Below are 26,313 nucleotides of genomic sequence, written 5' to 3'. Positions count from 1 at the left end.
ATGAACACTTTTTTCACTGAAGCATCGTTATATCAATCCTCACAACGGGACTTAGCTGTCGATACCACTAGATCTGAATTCGTTGAACAATGTCAATACCGTAATAAAATTTTCCCAGCTTTTGGTTCTTCGGCATGCGGTAGCCCTCTCCGACTCGTATATGACTAATGATTGTAAGAAGAACTTTTCTGTCAAACAGTGCCTTTGCTGCTTTATCCTTTATTCTTTGTGATAGCATCTATGATTTTGTGTCGTTTTGAAGGTAAATTACCTATAGAACATAAGATTTCTCCGTCGATGGAGAGATTTTATTCCGATTGCTTGCTGAATCCTACTGAGTAATGTTATTCTCCGTTTGATACTCAGGCTGATATCGTTGTTTTGGTTATGAAGGTGCTAAGATAGATGGATTCGTAATACTTTTGAAATTAAAAATAAGTTTGCTCTCCTTCCCATATTGTCAGTTTCATTAAATTTTGTCAATAAATGAGTTGAATATAATTTGCTAAAGTTTTTAACATCATATCTAATCAGATATGATTTTTTCGCTCAAAGTACTTATTATGTAAATTTATTTTAATTTAAGTCTTATAAGAACATTAAGTATATAATTTTTATGTATTATTTTTATATTTTTTACCAAAATTTTGAATTAGAATGTCATAGATTCATTAAGCAGGCACTAATCTAATAATTAGATTGATAATTTATTTATTATTATATTATTGTGTAACTATTAGAGATCTGCGACGCCCATTCATGAACTATTCATTCAAAACTATTCTTTTAGTTCAATTTTCTCGATAAATTGTTATATTTAACCTATTTTACCACGTCATTGTGCCTTATCTAATATGAAATGTTCACTCAAGCATTTATGTAGTAGTGTTTGAGAAACTTCCAGAACTTTTATTCCTGTTTGAATCTCTTTCCTAAACAACCTATAAATGCCATTAGAGTAACTTCTAGTTTTGTCGGGTGATAACTACCATATAATTTAACCTAGTACTGATTGTTTGTGATTGCATTAATAGATTATTTAAGTATAGCCTACTGGACTTTTCCTAACTTTATTAATAAAGAATTTCTCTTATTTTTATTATTTGAACAAATGAATATAATGTTGAAAGGTAGTGTTCCATTTTTTTCGCATTGACTGACTGCAAAATAAAATTTTATTTAAAATATATATTTGCATTGAAATTAATATTCATATTTTAAATATAGTCGAAAAAGGTTAAAAGAGCTTCTTTAGAAATGTATAAAAGAGAAAATTTTAAATGACATTAAGTTCAGCCAACTTCATTACACTTTAATTACCCCAAAAAAGGAAAAAAGTTACACGGCACGAACTCACCGAAATCCTTTGCATATGCAAATGCATTAGCATCATGTGCATTTATGTTAATTAAATGAACATGAAATTTTGTAAATAAAATATATAAAACTTGGTTTGTCTGTTTTTTTTTCGTTTTACAGAAAAACTTAACGTTCTCTACGAACGTAATTGGACGATGTTGGTGCATGAGCAACTGCGGCGCTTTGAGGGCACAATTGTTGCTGCCACACGACACAGTGGCAACGCTGTCGGTTCGAGTGGTTTCGGCGCAGGTGTCAGAACTACTGCGCTGGGGCATTTTGGTGGCAGTTTGGATGCAATGGAACAAACACGTTGGTCCTTCAGTGAAGCGCTGCTTTATTCAGTGACCGTAATAACCACAATTGGTAAGTGTAAGCAGCATGAGACAATTTTACTTTGAAATCAATGAAATCGAATTAAAAAACGTTTAACATTTTATTGAGCCTTAATTTTTTAGTTTAATTCAGAGTTCAATAAATAATTCAATTAAAATTTTTAATTTCCTTATTTTTGAGTTTTTATGACCGGCCCATGAAGCAGACAATAATTTTAATTTTTTATTCCAGTATTTTGTACTTATCACTCTTTACTCTTTCAATCTGTCTATGATTGTTTATAAGAGTACAGCAATAATGAAAATTTTAAAATTAATTTTAAAATATTATTTATGAGTTATTAATTAAATTTATGTATATCTGAAGCGTCAAAAATGCCTTCACTTAAGAAACACATCAACTTTAAAGCTAACAAATCTTTAATTTTTTCTTCCTTCGCTGTTTCCGGCATCATCCTGACGTATCCTTGACTTAATAGACAAATTTATTTACAGTTTCTTTTGCTGCATACTTTTTGGCTAATAAACGTTCGGCACGCAAACTGTAGATAAATATTTAACATTTGTTGCTTTTCCGTTTTTTATGCCATCATATTTTTTTCTTTTTCCCGTTGTTGTTGTTGTTTGTTGTTTGTTGTTGTAAATCATCCTAGAGTAAATATTTACTTATGCATATTTGGTGCTGAAGATGCAAAGTCATTCCCTATAATTTGCTTAGTAGCTTAAGGCCAAAACGCATAATTTTGCTAATGGCCTGAAGATATGACGGCGCAAATATGTCAGCAGGAAAACGAATTTATTTGTTTTAATAAAGTCAAAAAAATTTTTATCTGTAATTTATAATTTAGATTAGGGAGAAAATTTTCAAAATTAGGTAAAAATTTGGTAAGATGAAAATAGAAAATCTCACAAAAAAATTTTTTACTTTAGAACATGTTATTAACTCAAAAAAAAAACACATTTGTAACAATTCAATAAAAAATAATTTTTGATGTTTTTTATGCTAAAATTAGTACTTATCTCTATAGAAACAAAGACGTAGGCGTAAAGGTAACAACAACCCACACCACCTATGTGAGGAAACCTACGTTTACGGTAGCAAATCGTTGACTTATTCGAAGCTGAAAGAGAACGCAATCTGTTTTAGGTTACTTGAGCTATAGCTGTGTAAACATCCTGACTAAGTTAGATACACAGGTATCACTGAGCAACCAGATTGTCATCAACTTGCTCAGCAAACATGTATCTCATAAATTTTCTAACAAAACACATAAAGGATCAACAGAAAGTGGTTCTTGTATTATAACTCCTTTTTGCTTTCCTTATGTTGAGAGCAACTGGGTAATTTTACTCTTTCTAAACTAGGGGGTTTCTTCTGAGTTCCTCTCGTTTATTTGACTAATTTATGTATTCCTCACAAGCTTCACTGATTATTCGATGTTTGACCTAAGATCTGCATACCGCCCCGTACGCCTATTGACTGCTCTAAGATTAGATAGTGATTTTCATGACACTCAATTTGGTGTCGTTATTACAATCATCTGCTGTACAATGATCTGCTGTATAACCCATATGAGCCATATAAAATCAAATTTTTTCTGCATCATAGTAACTGCTACAGAGTTCGTATCTCGGAATACGTTAACATTGCAGCGTAGTACAGTGTCTCTTTAGCAACATTCACTTAGGCAGCATTTGACAAGTTTCAGTTATTAGTAGTAAATTAAGTGTTATTAATATAACCAATTAAATGTAATTAATATCGAAAGTTAATAATAATTTATATTTAAACCAGACCACAATCTTTTGACAACCATTTTTAAATTCCTATATAATCCAGTGTGCGACCATATTAAATACTTTATAAGATGACTCATAATGCGCTTTGTTTTTGTTTAATGTACATATAAATATCATCCTTTAGAGAAATATTTTCACAAATTACTCAAGTTATTTATTTTTCCTTAATATATCTTAGACTCAACAAATATTTAATAACTTTTCCATTTTATTTTCATGGTTGTTTATTTTTCATCGTCTTCTGCTTCATACTGGTGGGTTGTGCGGACACGGTTATGTCAGGTCACGGCAGTCTTACACCGAAAACGGCTGCTGGCAAAATAGCCACAATCTTGTATGCTTTACTTGGAGTTCCACTGATGCTGATGTGTCTATCAAGCTTAGGCGCCTTGCTCGCCGAGGCGTTGCAATGCACGTACGCAAGGATATGTTGTCGCCTAGCACGACATAGCATCATTAGCGGTAAGCACAGCAATGACAGCGACTGCGACGGCAATGAAGCCAGTGGTAAACGCCAAAAACGCTGCAACGCCACAAATCTCAATGAGCGCGTTTGCGGTGGCGTTAATGTGAAACAGCATGAACACGACAGAAACGGATGCCATGAACAGAAGCATGCGGTAAGTGAGACAACTGCGAACAAATAAGAAATTCTATTATAAAATAACGAACAATAAAATTGGAAAGAAGAAGGCATAATAACGATAGAAAAATGAGTTATTAAGAAAATTCTCTTGGAGGCTGCAGTCAAGTCATGTAGGCCAGTAACCAGTAATATAACCCATATAACCCATATAACATCAATATACTCTATTGCGTGTATAGGTAGGCATATCGGTTGTGCTCTTGATAATAATTGATTAGTTAATTTGTTGTTCATATATGGCCAGTGTTAGTGTGTGTGCGTGTGGGTGGGTGGAAGTATGTTATGTATGAGCACAAACTTTCATTTCCTGTATCGTTACTTGTTGGCACATACCAATATCCGTGCCAAAAATGTTTTGGTCAGGAGCACAAAATTAATAAACTTGCTCATAAACAATGCCAGCGGGCGGAAAACATTAATAGAAAATAATACGCTTCGTCGGGAAAGTGAAAAACATTTGTACATTGCCTAAATTAGACCATGGGGAATTCCTTCTGGTAATGGCCAACTGGCTTCTTTGTTGCTTTCGACTGTACTGTGAATGCGTACACATTTTTATTGAGTCAATTTATCAGAATTATTTTTCAAAAATATTTCATATGAATTTTGGAATGAAATTTGGCCACAAATATTAAACAAATATTTTTCATCAAAATGGCAGTAGAGTGATTTTAAATGGGGAATATTTCTAAGCAATTTAATTATTGTCTATTAAATTCAATCATATTAGTTTGAAATATTTTTTACACTTATTTTTGAATATATGTTCATATAAATGTATATTTTACTAAAAAAGTGGCTCTAGGAATATTAGTGTTTGTGATTTGCGGATTAGGCTATTTATTTACCATAACCTAAAAAAAAGCGCAATGAATTAGCATTACCTTGATATATGTTAGATCTGGCTTATATGGAAATTACATGGTCACTGATCTGAGACCTTAATCAATTGATTGTACTGGCAAGATGTATGGCATTATGTACAATACTACATACCGTCCAAATCGAACGGTATGTATGCGTTACTCATTGACGGTAACTATTTTGCTATTATTCCAAAACCTATGGTCTATGCACATCCTCAGACCATGTTAGCCGGAAAGACTGCACTATTAACTGTATAGAAAAAACACAATAACATATGAGACTGCGGTTAAGGCAGTCGCAAATTTTAAACTGATTTTACTTAGTGGAATTTCGAATGCCTTTTCGGTTGCAGTTTGCAGTTGTCACCTGCATGTGGCCTAAACCATATTAAACCGTTACTTTATATGAGTGTAAATATGTGTCATGACAAGTATGTCGGTTTTCGTCACGCTAAATGCAACAATTTTTCTTATTTACGAAACTATTAAGCCAGAAATGCGATTCATCGCTATCGATAGTCATTCTATGGATCTATTTTAAGTTTCTACACAGCTCAATTTGCAAAACTTCTATATAATGAATGGTTATTTCCTTCAAGTTCATGTGTAAACTAAATTTTATACATCTTCAAATGCAAATATTTTAGGGAATATTTCATTAAGAGCTATTAAAAAGTCAATGATCTTAAGAATAACGCCTAATTGATGGTTTTCGATTTTTATCCTTGTTTTGCTTCACAGCACCGATATTTTCAGCAGTTTTTAAAAAAAAATTTTTCTACAAACAATAGTATTGAAATTTAAAAATTAAAAATAAAAATATAATCAATTAATTCAATTATTCTGATTTCGTTCTAATATGAACACAGAAAATGAATTTGTTAATAAAACTTTCACAGCAAATTAACAAAACTCCAGAAAAATGTGCGAACATAAAAGTCTAGTACGGATTTGGGTCAATTGGTTAAGCTACGTTGACTTTGAGCTTAAAATTTGGCAGGGCATGAGTTCGATTCCTGGTACTTACAGTCTCAGAAAATTATTTACGAATATGTAATTAAATACAAGAACTATTTCCAAGACCACTGACGATGGGTATTTGGTAGTACTCGAAACAGCTATATGTTCAGCCAAAGCTTCAATTAATTAAAATAATATAAAATTTTTGTTGTTGTAGTTCAGTACTTTTCCAAAAAGCTCCTTATAAAATTTTTTTTATTCCAATTTTACTTTAATCTAGTGAGCTTATGTTGTATTTCTATAAAATGTAATCTTATAGTCCTTAAGAGGGAACATAAGTTCATGAAGTCAAATGTGGAGTAATCACTTGAAGGTGTTTCCCCACATGGTGTCACGCAAATTCCTCTGATAAAACTATTTTAAATATTAAAACGAAGTTTCAGATTTAATTGGCAAAATCAAAGAAAAAAATTAACGAAATCTGCAACTCAAATAAAAATGTCCAACACTACAAATTAATTACGTCCGTGTTTTGGTTGTTTTGCACGCGATTGAAACGAAAAGTTTACACACGATAACTCAAAAATTTCATTAAAATTTTGAAGCACTTAATTTCCACGCAATAAAAACAACACGAGCGCATACTTCGCTGAGTAATTACAACACGAAAATATTCCACGCTAAGCATTTTTGTTCCCAAGCAAAGTGGAAAATAGTGGGAAAAATGCTGCAATAATGCACAATAATGCAATCGCATAAAATGTTGACGTGCAGTTCAAGTGGATTTTTCAAAAATAAAAAATGCGACTTGTTTGTTCTAAAGTCAAAAAAAAAAAATTAAGTTAAATTAAGTATAAAGTTAATTAGTATATTAATTAATTATAAATTAACAAAGGACTTTAACATTGCAACAAAATATGTGAAAAAAGTAACAATGAAATACTCGAAGTTAAGCGACATTACTTGATGAAATTAAACAAATTGGAAAAAACTGACATAATAGGGAAACTAGGTTTTCGAAAACAATAACAAAGAAGTTCTTAAGCGAAATACTCAATGAAATTACACTAATTGAAAAATTTACACAATAAAAGTGTAATGCAGTTTTCGAACTTGCAACCAAAACAACGCATTCTCTGCAGCACAACTTTTGTTGTTATTAAACTGCAATAAGTTCTACTTATCTGCAGTTAACTAACCCAACAAGTTAGGTAAATGCAACCTGTTTAAAAAATTTATCAAATATTATTTAAGCAATTCAATACCATTTTGTAAGAATTTGTAAAGTTTTTTAAATGAACCAACGAATCCTTGAATATCATTTGTAAAAGTTTAATTGATTGGTTTAATAAACGATTTAAATTCTTGAATAACCTATTTACCTATTTATAAATATATAAAAAGTGTAAAATAACTGTATGCAGTTTTCTCGGATATATAAAAACAATACGCGATAAGTTAAAAAATTAAGAATTACTTAAAGGAGTATTTCTCAACTTCCTTATGGTACACTGCATTCAAGGGTTTAAAAAATTCGTAAGCTCTCTATATAACAGTGTCGTTTGGAAATAAAATTTTAAATGCTAGTACTTAGTGATCTAATATGGTTATAACATCGACATATCGATGATGTGGCACTCTTACTAAATAGTATATCCAAAGCAATGCAAATTGCAAAAAGAAGGGTATTTTTTGAAGACGTTGATTGCACAAGTTTTCTAACAGGAACAACCTAAATCTTGAATCTGAATCTATAGATTCATCTTGAATCTATAGATTTTATGATGTTATGTATTATATATATCAGACAATGACACTATATAAGAGAATCAACTTAGGCAATCAACTAGTTAGCAAAGCCACTCGTGGCATGAAAAAAGGTAAAAAAATTTAAAGATCCTTCAGTAACTTTACTATAACCCACTGCTTTGTAATCATTTTGTTTATTTTTTTAAGGTAGAAGAAAATGCTTCAATGTTGTACCAAGTAAAATACAACAGGTTTCCAAGATTTGTATATGGCTATGATAGATACTATATGCACCATTATGGTCTTTATTAAAAAGGCCGAATGCCTTCGGTTCGGTCAATTGTAATACAAAAGATTTGCCATGATTACAGTACCGATTTTTTATTTAAATGAAGCATCTATTTGTCAATATATTTATTTATTTTTCTATCAGACTGTCTACCTGCGTATCTACCTAACTACCATATATGTATACTTATTCATATATTAATAGTGGAAGATAACATATATCTTGATGGTTAGAAAACGTTAGTGGTGTTTCCTAATTACGGGTATTTCAATTATTTTAGATTTATGGAAATATCATATCAAGGAAACTGTACCCCATGCTAAAAGCAACTTTTTCCTCTTTCCAATATATATATTTTTAGTAAAATAATTAAATTAACTTTTAAATAATTTTAATTTTATTACAGTCCACAAGTATCTTTTCCATTACATAGCCATACAAGAAAGAGCACTTAAACTCTTATTTAATGAAACTCATTGGCCATTTGGAACTCTTATCAATGGCGAACTTTAAAGAGCACCTAACAATTACATCAAATCTGAATAGCGTCCTTATGCAGCAGACAGTATGCGTACGGGGTGTATCTGCGTGAACCTTCCATTTAGTAACCAAAAACATTTAAGAACATTTAGAATATGCCAAAATTTTACTTTTTCTTTCAACTTCAGTCAAACCAAGTGCAAAAAAAAACAACAACAGATACGAATTTTAATGGAAATAATGCAAAGAAACATTCTTCAGAAGTTTCCCAAGTAATGTGAAACAAAAGTTTGATATTTGAAGTAACTTTTGTGCAATCAAATTGAATTTAATTTTTCTTACTTTCTCTTCTCAGAAGAATTCATTTAAGGTCTTCACCATAGTTGCTTGCCTCCATGGTTTCCATGGTGGTATCCAAAGGAGCAGTAAGAATCTACTCTTGTCCTTCTGCGAAGACATATGAGCAGTAATTTTATTGTTGTAAACACACTTTTGAAAAATATTAGTTTTGGCAACTAAAACAAGACAGCAGATGTTGCGTTGCTTCAAGAATGAAATAAAATAAAATATATAAAATTAAATAAAATAAAATACCAATGGAAGGACTCTTAACACCGGAATGCTTGGTTATTTGTTGCGTGCGAATTGCTCTGGTGTGGCGCTAACCAGAAGGTCAATTTGTACCAAAAAGTTTTGCTTGTAAATCGGGAACAATCAAATTAAGAAATATTGGCCCACAAACCATCCTGTCAGAGAATTATAATTTAATGATTGTTTCGGTTAGTGACAGAAGTGAGTCCGCCCAGTCGAAGGCGGACTCGGACTCGAAAATGTGGTGAGACGAGTTTTAAAATAAACTTTGATTGATTAAATTAAATAAGTTTATTATGAATATTTTATTTCTACAAATCCGATACTTAAACCAAACAAATCATTTTAATGAACCTCATTTATCGATCTGTAAGAGCATTTACCTTGTGTAGTACATTCTGTTGTGGTTTTTAACAAAGTTTGATTGAAAACTAAAATTTCCAAATTTCAAATTTTAATAAATTTGTTATGTTTATTATGTTTATTGTATCGAGTAACTTTTCACAATTTGTTTGTTATAAATTTGTGTTACGCATCCGCAAAATAACCACAAACATATGTGGGTGCACGTATTAATTTTGTGATAAGATTTTGGTCTGCCTGCCAATGGCAACATAAACTTGAAACCATTTTGGTTAAACGTTGTAGATTTGTTACAATGAAAACCACAATACACAATTATTCGAAACATTTCATCATAGATGTGGCGAAATTAAGACCGTTTTCATCACGTCATCCTTTTGTGGTTACACTTCAACTTCACAATATAAATCTTGCTACTTTCCACCTAAAGCTTCTTCTTCAACATTTTACTTACAGCGACCTCCAACTTGTAAGCAATGTATTTGGTTAATTAAGTCTGCAAATATATGTACATGAGTATATTTTGGTTTTTTAGACATATGATGGATTTTTCAATTTAATAATAAAAAATTATTTGAAGGCTTAACTTGTATATCACCTGGCAAAGTAAATAGGAATACAGAAAGGTAGGTGACTCCATGGTTACTTAACTACAGTAAGTACTTGTGGACAAAGTAAAGTCAAGTCAAGTTTAAGTACTGGTGAAGAGTTGTCACTGTTTCAGTAACATATGTCAAGCAGAATTGTCATCCAGCACATCAATGTTTAGTTAAATGTTAGTTCTTTTTTAATATGGACTATTTTATAACCTTTTTTAACTTGCACGACATGTCAATAAACACAACTGTCACATCTGGTACACTGTAAATCCACAACTCACTTGTAAAAGACCAGTGCATTCGCAAAAGATCTTTGCAACTAGTGTAGAACGAAGTCAGGCGGGGTCTTAGGTCTGTACCTTTATGAAAGTAACGATAGTATGGCACAAACCATAAATTCTTATCACTAGAACTATAAATTTGAGTGAAACTGAAGATGCGGATGCGGATGGCAATTTTTCATTATTGGACTTTTTTTTATTATGTCAAATATATCATTCAATTTATATATGCTATATGTCGAAAAGTTCTCAAAAATCATTACTTTTGAGTAATGAGTAATAAGCATCAGTGAAAGCGTTTGCAAGTTTTATTGAAACCTTAGATGAAATTTACTACAGAAAGCGCCGCTAATCTAGTTACAAATGGAATAAAATCTTAACAATAGTATCAAATTACATGACCGCTTTCAACACAGCAAATTTAGTGTGAAAAGTTTTAATTGAAATAAATACTTAACTAAACCAATAAAAGAACAATTAAAACAATCGCCAAAGAATTTCAAAATGAAACACAAAACTGTATACAACAATGAAATTAGTTTAAAAATATACAGCGAATTTTTCTGGTCTTACAAAAAATTTAAAAGTTAAGGATAAAGTTTTAATTCAATATGGTTTGTTGGAAGTGGATAGATTCCTTTTTTCCTGTAACAACAGCTTAAAGTAGTTGAAAAGTGTTGGAAAGTTTTCTGGTCATAAACTCAGTACATTAAAATTGTGTTTAAATGAGCAGAAAAGCATTGTAGCTAAAATTAAGTAATACCACGCAGCATCTTTGTTAACAATTTGAAGTAGTTTAAGTAACTTCATTATATGGGCATTTCATAGTTGACCATAAATAAGGAGTTTATGCTTTTAAGAGCGCAATGTACTACTTTATAATAGTCTTCTCACTCAGTGAGAAGTTATATTCAACCGTACTCATATGACTCCAACTGTTACTAACAGAATATTGTCAAAATCACGTATCAAGAGCATTGTAACCATAATCCTTTGCCTTGGCATAACATAGACTTAGCATATGCACAAGCATTAACTTTGTTTGACAGATTATCATGTATAAAAAGCCCTGAACCTCTATCTATCTCTATCTATTTTAAGACGGTATGTATAATGATTTTATAAGTAAATAACAGGAAGATTGGAAACCTTATGATTTGAAGAATCGTGCAGCTGTTATACGTTTGAGAATTTTTAAAATGCGATGAACTACTGTAACATTCATTAGTCACTGCATTCTTTCATTAAAACGATTTATGATGAAAGTGGACTACATTGTATATGCGCCGTTTAACGTGTATTGAGCAGGAGCGAAATAACCGTTTTTCTTCTCATTTTATTCTACAACTTCAACAATAATCGTCAAATGTAGCCCTTGCCTAATCGACATACCAATTTATTTAACCATATGCCATCCTAATTAAAAACCAGGTAAGGTTCTTCTTATATTTACGACTTGTTTTTAATAAGATAATCGCCACATATATAACAACAGTTGATTTAAAACACTATCTTACCTTCACTACTAGAAGTCACTTATGCCATCATATACCTATTAATAATAATAGGAAGATTAAGTATAATGTATCTGAAAGTCTAAACTATTCTTACAATTACATTTAATTAAAATTACCCAGAAGTATTTTAATTCATGTTTATATTGAAGCTTGAATAGTTAAAAATATTTTTAATTAATTTTTTTTTTTTTCCAGTTGGATTGTAAGACTTGCAAATATGATGCAATTATAAGTGACCCAAATATACGAAAAAATTTTGAATACAACTGCTTGGAGGGCAATACAAGTGACAGGGGTGAAGGTAAGTTAAATAACATACTATTCAGCAACTCTATTTAAAATTTATTTAAAACAAGTTCAAAAGTTCATCATTAGAAAAAGTTCTCATTAATTAAATTAATTCAAAACTAACAACTTACTACTTCCCTGAATTTGGCTTTTTTACCCGACAGATTCCTGTCAGCTCCTGCAAAACTCTCCAGCAAAAATTAATCACAATACTTTGTGTATGCAAACGAAAGCACCAGTAGAAGCAACAATAGCAGCGCATAATGGATATTATTATCAACGAACAATGCCACATTTATACCAACAACAACAACAACAGCAACAACCTGATGTCATGCTAATGACTACAGCAACAACCGCTGCAGCGGGAACATCGACAGCAACGGCAACACAAAAGTATGCATATCAACAACATTACAGTCGTTCAGCAACACCATCACCACAACATTTTCAGCATCCATTGCAAACAATACACATTGTTTCTTCAGCATCGGCAAATTCATCACCAACACATCAAATGTTACGTCAATATGCCACACTACAACCACAACAACGCCAACATCAACAACAACACTACCAACAACAGCAACAGCAGCATTTTGTAGCAGTGCCAAGTAGCATGGTACGTTTTCAGACATCTCCAAATCCCTGCAACGTGATATCTAACAATAGTGGCGGTGTTGCTAGTTGTAGCAACATGCCACCAAATTGTTACACACCTGCTGCTGTTGCTGTGACTGGAGCGGCAACAATTTATTTTCCAATAGCAACAACACCAGCGGTCACTCTAGCTGCAGCAACATCCTTATCATCCTCATCAGAAGCAACAGCAACAGCAACTACAACTACAACATCTTCAACAACACAACAGATTTCATGCAGTCAACCGCTCGTAAAATATCACACAATTCAATTGCAGCAACATAAAAAACCTTATATGACTGACGTCGACAATGCAGGTCAGCAAGTTGCGTTAACGACAGCAACATTACCGCCCCCACCCGCTTATCAAACAGCTACAGTGCATGGTGAGTAGTAATTGAATTTTAATTAATTTATTTTACGTTCTTCAATCAAATTTATTAAATGAAAGAAAAATATTAAATTTTGCAGTAAATCAAGAGATTATTGTTTCCTAATTGCTTACCAGTTTATTAAAAATGATTTTCAGAGTAAAATGTGGCATTTCTCTTCGTATTTTCCATATTATTTTGTATAGTTTAAATAATATTAGTTGCCATTTACTTATCAGTACTTTTAATTACTTTTACTCTTTGTTTTTATTGAACACACTATTAAGAAATAATTATTGCCAACGGGGAGAATTTTTAACCACCAGCTTTAAGTACTGAACGTACACTATGCCATAAAGAAATTAAACATACCTCATCACAGATATGAACTTTATGAACAGTGTTGAGTGCTCTGAATACAAAATGCAATAAAAATGTCTAGTGTAATCTAGTTTGGGTACTCTATCTTTTACAGTAGATTTAGTAATTTAGTTATTTACAAAATTATGATTTACAAAATAATTTAATGCTTTTGAAAAATAATTTACATTTAGTCGAGATTACTTAAAAATTGCTTGAAAAATTTATAGAGAAAGTTTTGAGAAAATTACAAGAAATGAATTCATAAACTATCCGTAGTTACTGAAAGTTGTGTTTATAATGAGTGCAATTTCAGCATCAAATTTAACTGTAGACACAAATTTATGCTGAAACTTTTAGTTAATAACTCAAATAGCAAATCTTAAAGCTATCAGCCACAAGCATCAAATACAAAAGTCGTAAATGGAATATCAGCAAAATTGAAGGCACTACGAAATGGCGAAATGATACTTTCAATATTCAAAAAGTTTGTGTAAAGATTATTTGTTTTTTTTTTATTTTAATATCGTGTTTTTAGTCCACTCAGTCAGCACTTTTTTTTATTATTTATCATTTATTTATTGATAAATTATTTATGTATTTTATTTATATAAATGTTTATAAACACAGTTGAGAAATAATTGGGCAACTCGGTGGAGAGAAAAGGTTTATGGTAGTAGGTTTGAGTTATATTTTCAATGTATTACCTAATAATCATTCAGATCATTCACATAATCATTCACAATTAAAGCTTAAGTTCCAACCAACAAATAACTGAAAATATAAAAAGTGCTATGCAACAGCTCTAAACGCTATGTTCTTTGTTAAAATCAATTGAATCTCGTCAACTAACAACATTAAAAATATTAATATCAAAAAAATTTATTTGTAAACATTTTCAGGCCGAGTGGGAGTTCGAGTAAATTGAAGTGAAGTAAAGGAAAATTACCTAGAGATTTTTTGCACTGTAAATATTTATTTATCTATTTATTGCACTTACTTATTTTTTGTTTAAAGTTTTCAAATTTATTTATTTATTTATTAAACATCTTATAGAATGTTCACAATGGTAACACCTAATTTTTATATAATTTACCCTACTCGAAATTCCGGTAAATATCAACATTAGCTGCCATACCGACATAATTTACTATGTCCCTTAATTTACCATCAATTTACTCGAACACGCACACGGCCTCAATATGATAATTAAATAAGTTTAAAAAAATAAATGATAACGGAATAGAGCATTTTTTATAGTGAAGAAACTAAAACGATAACTTATAATATTAATTATAATGAGAAGTATATTTTAATATTTTATTTTTTTTTTATTATACAATATTATTTTCTTAGTCACAGCTATTAAATTAAATTTTCTATTAGTAAAACTAATTCGTATTCAATATTTTTTAAATTGTTCAATTAAATTAAAATATAGCATATTTTATATGTTTATATATGGGAGGAGATTAGTTACTCTACGACTGTATGCCAAACATTAACAAAGTGGTTCGCCACAGATCGTCTAACATATAACATATCCATCCATCTACATTTCATATAACAAAATTAATTTCTGTTATTTAACCAACTCAACTGTTAGAAGTTAATTAATGTGACTGCATCAAGCATTAATGTATAACGAATCCATAGCACAAAACCAATTAAATGTAGTCAGTTTTATGTACAGCAACAGTGGAATATAACCAAACACAGTTTGCCTGAACATAGAAAGCCAATTTTTATTTATTTTTCTTATTTTCTGTATTCCAATTAAGCGAGGATGTAACAAACAGAAAATACTTTACAACATCAAAGTTGCAAACCATTTCTCTCCACATTGATGTCCCTTTATCCATTGCCCTCCATGGTTGTTGTTGTTATTATTATTGTCACTGTGCTTGCTGTTCATGTTGTTGTTATTCATTGCTAATCACATTAATGTCAGCTCCATGGTTTAACTGCATTTAACATCGTTTAGCGCTTTAACAGTAACAAGTTCTGCTTCAGTATCTCCATGGTTGGCGCTGATAGTCTGTAGTATTTATGTTCGGTCATGTGTGTTTGTTTCAAACATTTTCAACGCTATTTGTCACCTTTTCCCTTGATTCGCACTTTTTTTGTTTTTCAATGAACTTCTGTCGTTGGTCGGTATTACGTTTGACACATGAAGTTGACTGCATTCAATGTAAAAACCTAATTGGAGGAAATTGAATGAATGCATTTGTTAGTTCATTTGATTTGGTTTTTAGTTACTAGAGAAAGCTGATTAGAAGAGTTTTGATTAAAAGTACTAAGAATTTTGGAATATCAAATTTTATTTATTTTTTATTTGAATTTATTTTATTTGAATTTTTAATTACTTTGTTTTTCTTCTTTTTAACTTATTTTAAGTACAGACTGCTAGCTTTTCTGTTTTATTTTTTTCGAATTTTTGATGCTGTTGGTTGGCACATTGAATTTTGTTAACTTTAATACTTATTTTTATATATGAACTCAGTTCAATTAAAGTACGAATTAATACAAAAAACATAATAAGACAACACCTTTTCTCTAATTATAGTTCTATTTTAATAAAACATGAACGGGGTATTTTTAAATATTGATTTTGATAAGCAAAATGCGCTGTATTTGAATTATCTGCATTTGATGATGTTAAGGGTCACTGTGCGATCAAAATTAAGTTCAAAATGTACCTTTCAAACAACTGTTAGTCGATCTGGAAGCAATATATATACTTAATATAGGTATATATATACACAGTTACTAATATTTATCTTCAATTATTCTAGGATTAAGTTTAAGCGATCTCTTGTAATTGATTTTTTCTTATACCATCAATTATTTTTTTTTCAAATTAGTTTTTAAAGATATTTAAAAAACCCAATACATAATTTTTTCTTTTATTTGTTCATCGTCCGAAGAGTTTAATGTGGAAAATATGTAACTATTTTGACTGTCCACAATCTAATTGAAATGTCCACTCCATTTCATCAATATTTTTGATCTTCTAAGCTTCTAAGCTGTAAACATTAAAGAAAAAATAGAAAAATTATCAAGAGGCTATCACAAGTGATAGTCTAACAATTCAAAGATGAAGGAGTGTGAAGGAATATGACTATACAAAATTTTATTAAAATTTCCGCTTCATTTTATCAAAATTTTTGATTACTCTCGGCGTCAATATACTCTTTCAAGCTTTTCGCTGCAAACATTAAAGAACGACCACTTTTTGTTAAGGTCCAAACTATTACAAAGGGAAGTGCAAAAACTCGAACCTATGAGAATATGACACCTCTGTTTAGTAAACTTGTTCATGTTGTTTGCGTATTAATTGTTCTATTGAGAAATTTGTCGATATTTGCAAATTAATCACTGAGCTTTAGCTCAGCTATTCTCAGAAAATAGTGAAGTCTTGTTTCTTTTCAAACTTTAAGGATTTTACTTTGAGCTCGTTTTTGTATATTTATTATATGATCATTCTGGATATATCCATTTGAACAACCATTTAGTTTCCACTATGACACAGTTTTGTCTAATTCAAGCCTTAACTTTGCAGCCCATCTCTGCCGCGGTTGTAGTGTTTTACCGATCAAGATGTGTTTTGGATATTGCCAGTTTCTTTTCTGAGAACTTTAACAATTGCTAGTCGTCACAAAATCCATCACAAATAAATTTTCGAATACTACCTTTAGTTTAAGCAGATTGAAATTAGTTGCTTATTTTATGGGGCCATATTGGATAAATTACTTTTAATCTTTACAAGATACTACAGCTTTTCACTCTGAGTAGTTCGAAGTATATTTTTACAAAGAGAAGACTAAAGACTTTTTACGGACTAAAGTTAGGAAATCCGTTATATTATTATTAATATTCACAGTCCAAAAGCATCTTCTGTTAAGGTCCTGGTAATAAGGTAGTAATAATAATAGCATCATGCTATTTGCAAATGATGATTTTGTGCCTTATCAATTTTTTCCATTTCTTGCAATCAGTTTTTTACATTTTTCTATAATAAAAAATTTATTTAATAGCTTTATTTTGAAAAACCCATTAATGATCTAAAAAGTGCTTTTTAAAATCTTACGGCTTGTTTTTTACATTTGATAGATTTGCTTTTGATATGCTAGAAAGTCAAACAATCTTTGAAGTCCTCAGAGGTTTAATTACAGCTACTATATTTGAGAAAATGGCTGGTTCTACAATGAAATGTAATTATTCACCATTTTTATAAAATGACAAATATTCGCGACGATAATAAATGAAATGTCACATCTACAAACCAACGCGTCTCAATCAATCACTTTGCAGCAATTTACGCATTCGATTCAGGACTATGGATCCAGGTACAATGAAACTTCTTAATACGTTCGCTACTTAATGCGGATCAACTTGGCGTAAAAATGATGCATTTAAGCACTTGAAAAGTACTTCGATGAAACTTTTGCCAAGTCTCAGTTGTATGGAAAGCAAAGCAGACAGTCGAAGTCAAAGACAAAGTGCCACCTTCAATACAAGATATAAAAAGAATTTCTTGTGGTTTTTCCCAATACTTTTGGTGCTTTGTATTCGACTTATTGATGATGACAATGACATGACGACTTGACGACATGACGACTTGATGAGGCAGTTTTTAAAGAAAAACTTATTCAACTTTTTTTTACAAATTTTTGTTTTTGTGTTTGTTGGTGCTTGAAGGTGTTGTTATCATAACCAATGCACGTGACTGAATTTTCGATTTAATATCGAGCACCCAAGGAGCGCAGCACTTATGCAATGCTCGACGAGGAGAACTCAGAGTTCCAATCGTTGAAAAGCTGAAAGGTATTTATTATTGAATTTGATGAACGTGTCATGTTGAAGTTTGAAAGGCAAGCAAATATGCTCAAATGTGCTTGATTTATTTTTTAATGTGCTGCAAATTGATTTTGTGTCAAACTTGTTTAAAAACTTTATTAGAAAGTTTTCAATAATAGATATTTCTTTTGATTATTATTTATACAAAAGAGTGCAAAATGTGCTTTATCATAATTTGAAAACATAATAAATTTTGTTTTCATTCTTCTATTTCAGGCGTGCGACGCGCCAAATTTCTAACGAAACCTTTGCCACAAGAAATAAGTACGTTACTAGCGGAAAGCGACGTTACCTACAGAGCAGATGGTTCACAAAATACCCTCAATACAGAGCTTTCGTCTACTGCAACAATGGGAGCTACAAAAACTAATGCAGATACTACCAACACTTTAAGTAGTGTTGGCACTTTTGATGGCTCGAACACCACTGTAGATATAATGGAGGATGAAGAGGAGAGTGAACAACAACGCCTTGGGTGAGTGTTAGAATTTTAGATGCTTTGAGAACTTACTGAATATATAATGATTTCGTTTAAGTACAATGAGTAGGTAAATATTATTGAAACTAAAATTTATGGCATATAATATAGCAATAATCATTTTAAATAAATAGTTAATAGTTATAATCAACACATTATCATATCATGGAAAAAGGTCCTACATTTAGTATTAATAACTAATGAAATTAATTTTCTTTACATTGCAAATATAACTAATGGGTTTCATGGAAGAAAGTCTTAGTCAATCCTTTAAACTTTTAAACCTAAACAAATAAAATTAGTTAAATAATTTTTATTCTAATGAAGGAAAAAATCGAAAATACAAATAATGCTATCATTGCAACATCAATAATTCGAAAATAGTTTTCACAATATATCCGACGTATATCCTTTGGATTTGGTATGGCTTTAGTTACCAATAAAATGTTTAATATTTCATACAAGTTTTCCTCATGTGAATACCAATGCCAGCCCTAACTTTTTGCTATTTCACTCAGTACTAAATGGTACCAAAGAAATGTAGAAATCCACATAAGAAATACTTGAGACAAATTCCTTTACACTCCAAATGCAAACACCAATGCCGACCACTTCTCTGGTCACATTCCACACACACAAAACCTCCTTTGGTGAATGCAAATTTTAACACTTACAAAAGCGTCCGTCCTGGTATTTGGCAGTAACTGAGGCATTTGTCTGCCACATTTTCCTTTCGGAGTTTTCCTTAACATTTTCTCTGGCTGCAGTAGCTGTCGTCGGTTGTCGTTGGACTCGTTCTGATTTATTAAGTGGTCAGTGTCAAATTTGTTCTGTCAACCGAAGAAGGGTTCTTTTGTATATTTGTATAAAATATTAACTCATTTTAAGTAGAGCTTTTGTGTGAATTCCTTTCATACATGAAAACTGTAAATTTCATTATTCCATTGACTTTTATTCAAATCGGAATATCTATGGAGAGTATGAGGAGTACAAAGTATTTGGGTTTTATGTATTTAATTTAATTTTGTCAGTTTTAAATACTTTTGCTTTTAAGTATTTTGTAGAAAGTTTCATTTAAGCACATTAGATTTGGTGAAAGGGTAATTAAGGTATACATACACACTCCAATATATCTTAATTTAATAAAATAGTTATTATTTGTGGGTATTGCAATATGTAAGAGCAAATAGTATTTATGTTTTAGACCAAAAAAAATATATATATTTAATAAGCTATAAGAAGTATAAAACTTAATTTACGTACTTCTGTTTGATTTCATTACAATATTCTAACTAATTCTGATAATATCTGATTCCATACTAAAACTATTAAAAAAATACAAAAACTTAGACAATACCGCTGAAGAGTAAGCTAAATTTGAAAGTCAATATCGATGTAAAGGTCATGAACACCTAAACAGCTTTCTATTCTTGTAACAGAATGTTTAGCAAAAATAATGGATGATGCGTTTCGATATTACACTTTGGATGAATACGACCGTTGTATATTCGATACTCACTTAAGTCTCTGTAGTTTGGACAAAAGGTATATCATTTAAAATCTCAGCAGAATTCAAAGATGCCTCCCTGGATTCAGTAATATGTAACTTTCCGGTTAGCTAAACCTTCATATAATAAGATCAGGTCTTAGGAAGTCATTAAAGAGATCATGTGAATACTGTAATGTTTATTGAAGTTGTTTCCAGTCACTGATCTATAGTAACCCACGCAAACTTAAACTTCATATACTTATTGTGGAAGTTGTGAAAACTTGTCGGAAAAATAAAAAATTCTACATTTTTTCTGTGACTGCAAAGCTTTAGCCTCCAGAATTAGGCTTATTTTTAGACAATTTATCAAACTATTTATCGTTAAGGGTGGACAAAAAATCTCTCTTCACACCAGTTACCCACTATAATTGCGACGAAATATTTCATGCTATGAAGATTTGCCTGGTGAGATAATGGCTTTATCTCAATGAAATGGAGCAACGCTAAAGGTCACATGCATATGTATACATGGATGTATATCACTATATTTTCTCCATACTTACGGTGTTAAATTTAGTCGCCTTTAAATTGAATTTCATCGCTCTTTGGCGAAAATCTAATCGTCTGTATTTATTAATGAAATTTGATTCATTTTTTATATGCTTTGACTCTCCATTATAAATTTAAAACCCATTCTTATTATCCAATTTATATCTAAGTATTTATATATTGACATATTTAAAATATTAAAAATGTACGTAGCAGTTATCTAATAAGACAATCAAATTTAAGAATCAGTGAATTGGAAAGTTTCTAACAAATGAGACGAGCCCCTCAACAAATTTAGTCTAAGTATGTTGAAATTTCGACATTTGCACTTTAGCTTAATCAAAATCCAATAAAATACCTGTAACCATTATGCTCAGGTGAAAAAATCGCTCACGTCCTTTTCGCTGCCGAAGCATAAATCTTGGAGAACCTGTGTTTGGTGAAGGAAACGTGATGACGTACTAAAGCAAAATTAATTGACCCGAATCAGACTCAAGTTGAAATTAATTACGAACACTTACAAGATGCCAGTGAAAGATTGTGAAAATTTATTTAAAAATCTCGAAAGAACACAAGGAACCTGAAGTATGTTAAAGGCATTTAACAGAGAAAAAAATATTATAATTAATTTAAACAAATAAATTAGTGCGGAGCGCGTTAATAAACGTGAAGGGAAAATATGGTTAACCGCATTTTCGACGGCAGCTGTACACAAGTGCTGAAGGGGGAAGTTTCCATAAAAAGTGAGGGAATTTGCAATGTTTTGTTGACAAAGTACTTTAAGTATTTGCAGCTGAAGGAGATAAAAAAGTTTTGCATGTCGATGGGAAGGATATGTGAGTGATATACGGCATAAATTAGAATTTTTTGTTTTGTAACAATAGAAGTAAAATTTTTCAATAACATAAGAGATAAAAGAATTCTTTTTATGTAACTTACTAAAAACAAGGATATATTTCCAATTGAATATGTGCTTTAAGAACTGTATTTTGTAAGCAGAGCTCTAGTTTCTTTTACCAATTTGTGTAAAGTTTTTATTTAACATATACTTATGACGAACGGTACTGGTTACATAAATGGTATTTTATGTTTTATAACTTTAGTATATAATAGTTTAACAAATAAAAATAAATTTAAGAAGACTGATGTAATGCCACAAGCCAACCAACTGACTTCTCTTGCAGTTCACAGTTCATAGTAATTTACTTGTTATACAACAATACAACTACAAATAAAATGTGGGCAAAAAAAGAGACTTTCCTATGGAACCAAAAGTTTTACTTCTTTTTAGTGAACATTAAGTATTTGTCGACTTAATGTCAAAGTCCTTTTAACAGCACCTAGAGTCGTCCAATCTCACTTCATCAACATCACCTCCGGGCATATATGAAAATACTTCGTCTTGTTGGCATTTGGACTCATGTGCCTTTTGATTGCCCTCATCGAAGACTGAACATGTTCAATCATTTTAAGTTTGTGGCATAAAAGCATTTGGCTTACTGTTTTTGTATCTTAACTATTATAAGCAGCTTGTGTCTACAACAACTTAGAAATCCTATTACTTCCTTCTCACTGTGCACTCGAAAAATATTTATAAATTTTTATGTCGGCATTGTTCGAGTAGCAGCAAATGTGTAAAGCACATGTGCATTATTCCGTTGGCACATTTTGTCTCATTATTTTGCGATTTATTTTTAAAGCTTAAATTTTGTGTTCCATTTGCACTGTCAACTTCAACTTTTCCACCGCACATGGCTACGTGCATCAAATGACCATTAAAGGCATTGCAAAACACTTTCGATGTCGCCTCCCTAAGACAGCTCCATGAATATTTCCGTCCATATGTTCCGGAAGTAGAACATCTGCGTATTGGTGGGTAGGAGTAGGTCGATGCGATTTCATTTTATCTTTCGAAGCAACAGAAACGTGCCTTGAGTATCGGTTTTTATGATATTGAGTGAGTTTTCAACGGGTGAATCTATTTTTCTATTGTGTGTTTTGTTGTCTCTAATAAGGATTTTGTTATTTGATTTTAAATTGATTTTATGCATGAAATGAGATCCTAGACCAATAGAATTCTTTTTAAATTGTCTCTGTATTATATTTTATCATCAAACGGGAATGATTGCAGTGGATGGCTTTTATTACAAACTGTCATATTTTTCTTTATATTATCATTCGATCAGTTAAATGAGAAGCTTTGCTCCTTAACTAAGGAAATTGTTCGTTATTTTACATAAAATGTTTTTCTTTTTTGCTTATAGCAGAAGATGGGAGTATAATAATGAAATGCTTAGAAGTGTTTATTCTATGTGAAACATATACTGCCTTTACTTCTTTACTTCTTTTGAAAGCTAAATGTGAACTTTGAAGCTCTAAATAGTACCAATTTAACTTAAATGAATATAAACCCGTCATGTTATTATAAGGATAACAGGTCTTTTACATCCGCAATGTTATCTTTTCAAGAAATCTCCTGATCTAATATGACCAAATGAAAGCTATTAGTAAATTTACAATATTCATTATTTCAAGATCCCACAGCTCCTTGACAAGCGCAGGATATACCATATGAATATGGGTGAATATTAAAAATAACCATGGTTGTATGTCACTGCATGGTGTTGGTATATATATCTGGTAACACTAAGCAGTTTATGCCAAACGAACATTTTTTCGAAACAATTAAAGAAAAGCAACCAGAAGTTATCAACATTGAAGAAGTTGTGTTCCATCATCATAATGCCAGGCACTTAACTTGGAAGTTGGGATTAATCTGATGTATAAACTGGACCTTGCTTCCCTACCAGCTGTTTTATCGAATTGCTGCTGAAAATAACTAAGTCAAGTAATTTGCCGATAAATCACAGAAATTCTAGGTGGTTGGAATTATGAAGATACTAAAAAATTCCAAGAGATCGCGAATTATAATGACTAATATATACTTGATTGGAATTCATTTTCAATAAAGAAAACTTTTATTCAAAAATATTTTAAAATCCTGAATACTCTTAAAAATATTAGAAATGAATCCAAAATACGGCTATATATCAGAACTTTTTATTAAAAAAAAATAAGAAATATTTACGTCAAGTTTGTATTAATTTGCTTATTTTTTACATAAACAATACATAATCTCATGATTATTTAAAGGCAAACAGCTTTTACATGAATGTTATGAATAACATTTTTTTTTTGATTTCCCATTCCAACGATAAGATCTTTGAAGCCATAATCGGATTGTGAACATCTATTTTTCTCCTAATACAATTAATACTAAATCAAACTATTCTATCTCTCCTTCGAAATCTTCGAACAAATTATCTGCAGCAAAATTTATAACAGAAACAACAGGCTATTTTGTCAACTATTTATTTTTTAGGCAGGATAATAAGTCCCCAAGCTACAATAAAAAACCCCATTAAAGCATACAAAAAGAAAATAAGAGCTAAAAACGGCTGTTAAATTGGCTCAAAAGCGCTCAAAACTATTTGGCAATCAGATTGATTTTTTTTATCAAGAACTTAAGTATGTATCAGTAAAAGCGTTAACAGGATTTTAAACTTAAATAACACAATTTGATTTCCAAAAGCTGATTCAACAATAATTTACGTTAGTAGGGGCTGAGGTTGTCAGCAGCCCCATTAGTCCGCCTTAGATTAACAGTATCAGTAGAAAAGCAAATGTATAAGCTGATTTCAGCTCCCATGCAGAAAAAAGGTCAACCCTTCATACACAATTTAAATTGTGAAAAAGGATTTGTTAGCCAGGATGTGTGTATGAGCTTAACTCACAAAAAATAAACAACTAATTTAACAGCAAAGGAAAGTGAATATAATTGGCAACCTTTTTACGGTTGCTGCAGCTTAAATATGCCATAAAATACGATAAGTCGAAAATGTTTGTTTTCTGTTATTGCATTTTTAGATTTTCTAGAAGAAATTATTTTCCCTTTTTATAAATTAAATAAAACTTATTTTGTTGTTCTATTTACAGAAACTGTCCACACGGTACACCATCACGGGTACCACTCATCTCACCTCCAACGGGAAAAACTGCTGGCAACGTCAATACGAATGAGTACGTCAATCTGAAAGACATGGATAAATCCACACGTGGACTAATTAATGCTACAGCTGCTTCTTTTCATCGTCATACACTCCACACCTTCCAACGCAGCGGTCAACGTAAGTCAACATTAGTTAATCGTGCTCGCGGGTGTAATATGCATGCAAAAGGCAGCACAGCAACGATTTTGACCCATGGCAGCTGCTATGGTGATACCACTGAAACCTCCGATGATGATGAGTACATGCAGCGTGGCAGTGAGGAGTTTGTGCTCGATCGCATTGACACAGATGGCGATGAGGACGACGAAGCGGACTCTACTCACCAGCGAGACGACTACGAGCAAAGCGCACAAGTTCCCATCAGTATCGTATTGCTAATACTTATCTGCTATATTTCCTTGGGTACTGTCATTTTCGCATTCTGGGAAAATTGGTCGCTTGTTGATGGTGCATACTTTTGTTTTGTTACACTGACTACAATTGGCTATGGTGACTTCTTGCCAGAACGCACCTTTCAAGGTCCTGAAGTGCAATTGTTTGCTTGTTGTGCGTATCTACTACTAGGACTCGTCTTAGTGGCAATGTCTTTCAGTATTTTGGAAACACAACTGATGTGGAAATGTAAACGTATCGCTGTAAGACTGAAGCTGGCCAAAGATTGATGGTGCCCATGTAGAATGAATGCTAGTATTGATATGGCACAGTTTTTGTAAAATAATTTGAATATATTTGTGACAGTGTATATATTATAAGTTCACTTAATAATAGGCGTAATTTTGGATAGTTGACGTAGGTAAATGAAGTATATGAAATAGATTAAGGAAATTAATTTTACAAAGCATTTAAATATGCTAATCCACAAATCATGTGGTTGGGTCAATACTTTTTCTTTATGTACGAGTAATGGTATAAAAAAATCATGTCAAATATAATCACCACTAAAAGCCATTTTGAATTATTAAATCCGGATTGTATATGTTAAATATCAGTGATGCTCAATATCTTTCTATTTGGTTAGTTTTAGGCTGACTCTTTATTTCGACAAGTTATTTAAAGCTATAACTTAAGAACTTTAAGTGTAGGTTCCATTTCGATATAAACATGATATTCTCAATCTTCGAGTATTTGTGATAAAGACTACACACATCTTATTTGATCAAATTAAGATCAATTTTGTTTGAATCAAACTAAATAATCTTTTCTGATCCTTACACAATGTTTTATAAGATATGTCTCTTCCAATAAATTTTAAAAATAAAATATAAAAAAAAAAACAAGTTCACCTAAAATATTTTTTTATATATTATACAAACCTATTTCATTGTCTCACATAGATTTCTTAATATATTTAAAATGATCCAATGGCATAAA

At 31.2% G+C, this 26,313-nt stretch overlaps 1 protein-coding gene and 1 long non-coding RNA gene across 2 annotated transcripts; one reads left to right on the top strand and one right to left on the bottom strand.

The window, feature by feature from the left end:
• Nucleotides 1-26,231, top strand: LOC119684706. Its single transcript, XM_038098805.1, has 7 exons — nucleotides 1-100; nucleotides 1,480-1,725; nucleotides 3,777-4,114; nucleotides 12,031-12,136; nucleotides 12,288-13,151; nucleotides 18,573-18,831; nucleotides 24,869-26,231. The coding sequence occupies exons 1-7, from the start codon at nucleotides 1-3 to the stop codon at nucleotides 25,602-25,604; spliced, it is 2,649 nt and encodes an 882-aa protein (XP_037954733.1). The 3' UTR covers nucleotides 25,605-26,231.
• LOC119684693 lies at nucleotides 15,528-15,833 on the bottom strand. Its single transcript, XR_005252751.1, has 2 exons — nucleotides 15,756-15,833; nucleotides 15,528-15,695 (listed from the first exon to the last, which is right to left on the bottom strand). It is a non-coding gene; the product is annotated as an uncharacterized LOC119684693 (long non-coding RNA).
• Nucleotides 26,232-26,313: the final 82 nt, after the last annotated feature.

This window comes from Teleopsis dalmanni, chromosome 2 (assembly GCF_002237135.1).
Source record: "Teleopsis dalmanni isolate 2A chromosome 2, ASM223713v2, whole genome shotgun sequence".
In the NCBI taxonomy this organism is placed as follows: Eukaryota; Metazoa; Arthropoda; class Insecta; order Diptera; family Diopsidae; genus Teleopsis; species Teleopsis dalmanni.
This window is presented reverse-complemented; position numbering and strand designations above follow the sequence as displayed.

What these genes read in the sequence shown, in the direction of transcription:
- LOC119684706 (XM_038098805.1), top strand. Translation starts at nt 1, where the DNA reads ATGAACACTTTTTTCACTGAAGCATCGTTATATCAATCCTCACAACGG. An exon ending in GACCGTAATAACCACAATTG is followed by an intron (nt 1,726 to 3,776) that starts GTAAGTGTAAGC and finishes CGGTTATGTCAG; the next exon opens with GTCACGGCAGTCTTACACCG. An exon ending in TACAAGTGACAGGGGTGAAG is followed by an intron (nt 12,137 to 12,287) that starts GTAAGTTAAATA and finishes TTTACCCGACAG; the next exon opens with ATTCCTGTCAGCTCCTGCAA.